The following is a 2,074-nucleotide window of genomic DNA, read 5'->3' as shown; positions in this document are numbered from 1 at the left end:
GTGGAAGGTGTCACTGCAGCGTGTTAAGGAAACCCATTCTGGCTTCAACCTAACTAGCTCAGGTGACAACCAGCGAAGGTGCATGGCAAAGTCTGAGCCTGCCAAGGACCCGCTAGGTACTCAGGTTACCAGTTGCCTTGAAGGGTGTACCACTGCCTTATCACTGATGTTGTTATTTGAGCTAGTCAGATTAAAGCCCTGGCTGCAGTGCAGCCACGCTTCTTAAATTCAGTATCAACATCCACAGGAGTGGGAATTAGCAAACGCGCCAGTCTGGATGCTCCGAGGAGCAAACAAATAGTGTTTCAGCATGAGGGAATCCTTCAGGTGCAAGTTTGCAATTAAAAAAAATATTTTTGGTTGGAATGAAGATGCTCCTAAACTCATTTTTTCCCTAAAACTGGTAGTTCAGCATGGCTCATATCATCAGACTGTATCCTGATGTCACAAGGTAGAACTGCTGAATGCCCACAGATTCCACTAATTTGGGAAAAAAAGAGGAGTAACAAAAATCAACAAACACCGAGGACTGCATTGGATTGGAGTCTGTGGGGAGACTACAAATATGAACTCCTGTTTCTGTGGTGTTTAATTGGATCATTTTCATTCCATTGGGGAAGCTGGCAGCAGTCGATTACCTCCATAATTATTATCTTATAGTAAATCAATGATTTTAGGATTAGTCCGGATGCTCAAAGTTTGCAAATCTTTGCTGTCTCCCCTGTCAATCTATACAAGGAACCAGGGGGTGACCTTTCTCTGACTCCTACAATCCTCCAGGCACAGAGCCGCTCTCCACTGATCCACGACTGATCGCTACTGTGGGCAACAGCTCTGTGCTCTGACCGAATGGTCTTTAATCCACTTATTGCTGTCTTCATCCACTGTAATCCCCTTCATATAAACATTTAGCGACATTTTACTGTCATGCCGTATGGAGGTCCTGCATTTTTCGGCTGTTTGCAAGTGAAAGAGCTCAAACAAATGAATTCATGACAGTCCTTGATTAGGACTAAATTGTGATAAAGCTTTGCTTGTGTTTTGCTTCATTTGTATCTTTGTTTCCTCAAGACTCCCTAACTGTTTCCCTAGGCCTCTTTGTCTGTTTAGGTAAGATTAAGATGCTCGTTAGGCTTCCTACGTAAATCACTGATAACCGAGACTCAAGACCTTCAGTGGACACTTGGACAGTTCCTGGAACGTGCAAACTAAGATAGGAAGGACTCAAACAAAAGGATACAGAGACCCTGTAACGAGGAGGATGATTTTTGCTGATTTAGGAAGAAGACACCTGGACTTTACTTCACAGCGCATGCTCTGGAAAGAAGGTCAAGTAGTGAACACCGTGAGAAAGACTACTTACTTCTTCCCTCGACCACTGAAGACCCCCAATCGAACTTAGGATGCATGCTCAAAGGGGTGTTCAACTTATATAAATGGATTCCAAGAACTCCTTATCATAAGACAACCCCTTCCAGGAAATCTAATGAATATGTGTGATTTTTGTACGTAAAAACTGATGTCCCTCACTAAGTCGGGGGAGCCCTTATGGTGGAGAATCCTCAGAGGGACCGCAGCGCTGCTAGTAAAGAATACCTGCTTAACAGTAGAAAACTTTACTGTTGAGTCAGTGTCTTTGTTTCACAAGGTAAGGTTGTCCTCCGCTGTTTACCATCTCGCCTGCTGCTCAGCGGTTTCCTGGTTGGCAACAACTCTTTTCTCAAACGCCGTCTACATTTTTGCAGTGCCACCAAGTGGCTGGTCTCTTCCTTAGCATTTTCGCATTTTAATTTTGCAGATTTTTCTTAAACAAACGCGGAACAAATTGCCGTGCAGATGAGAATCGGATTAAAAAACAATCCACCTCAGCAAACCGGAGGTACGACACAAACACAGGAGAGAATATGGGGGGCAGCAACGGCTCGGCACAACCCCAGGCCACTCAGTGTAAAGGCGGCCGCGGTTCCCGGGAAGGCAGCACGAGCAGGTCGCTGAGGTACGGCCATAGACCCGGGAGGGCGGAGTGCGGCCCGCGGGTCCTTCACGCTGCCTCCGAGTCCCCGCGGGGCGTGAG

At 46.1% G+C, this 2,074-nt stretch overlaps 2 protein-coding genes across 3 annotated transcripts in view; one reads left to right on the top strand and one right to left on the bottom strand.

Moving 5' to 3' along the window:
• The first annotated feature begins 404 nt into the window (after positions 1–404).
• DLGAP5 (DLG associated protein 5) overlaps positions 405–2,074 on the top strand; it is a 26,402-nt gene continuing 24,732 nt past the window's right edge. Inside the window, exons 1-2 of one of the 2 annotated variants that reach the window (XM_026849825.1) lie at positions 405–1,648; positions 1,799–1,879. The gene's annotated coding sequence lies outside the window, so the exon portion shown is untranslated. Of the gene's footprint in view, positions 1,649–1,798; positions 1,880–1,913; positions 1,997–2,074 lie in introns of those variants that run through there. The other variant, XM_026849826.1, reaches the window with a different exon arrangement.
• Positions 909–2,074, bottom strand: part of LOC113480404 (skin secretory protein xP2-like) — a 3,237-nt gene continuing 2,071 nt past the window's right edge. The window contains exon 3 of the mRNA XM_026849198.1: positions 909–956. Coding sequence (XP_026704999.1) covers positions 909–956 — 48 coding nt within the window. The remainder of the gene's footprint in view (positions 957–2,074) is intronic.

The sequence above is a fragment of the Athene cunicularia genome, assembly GCF_003259725.1.
Source record: "Athene cunicularia isolate RWA chromosome 5 unlocalized genomic scaffold, athCun1 chr5_part1, whole genome shotgun sequence".
NCBI classification, from domain to species: Eukaryota; Metazoa; Chordata; class Aves; order Strigiformes; family Strigidae; genus Athene; species Athene cunicularia.
The sequence above is the reverse complement of the archived record's forward strand: the minus strand, read 5'-3'. Positions and strand labels throughout refer to the sequence as shown.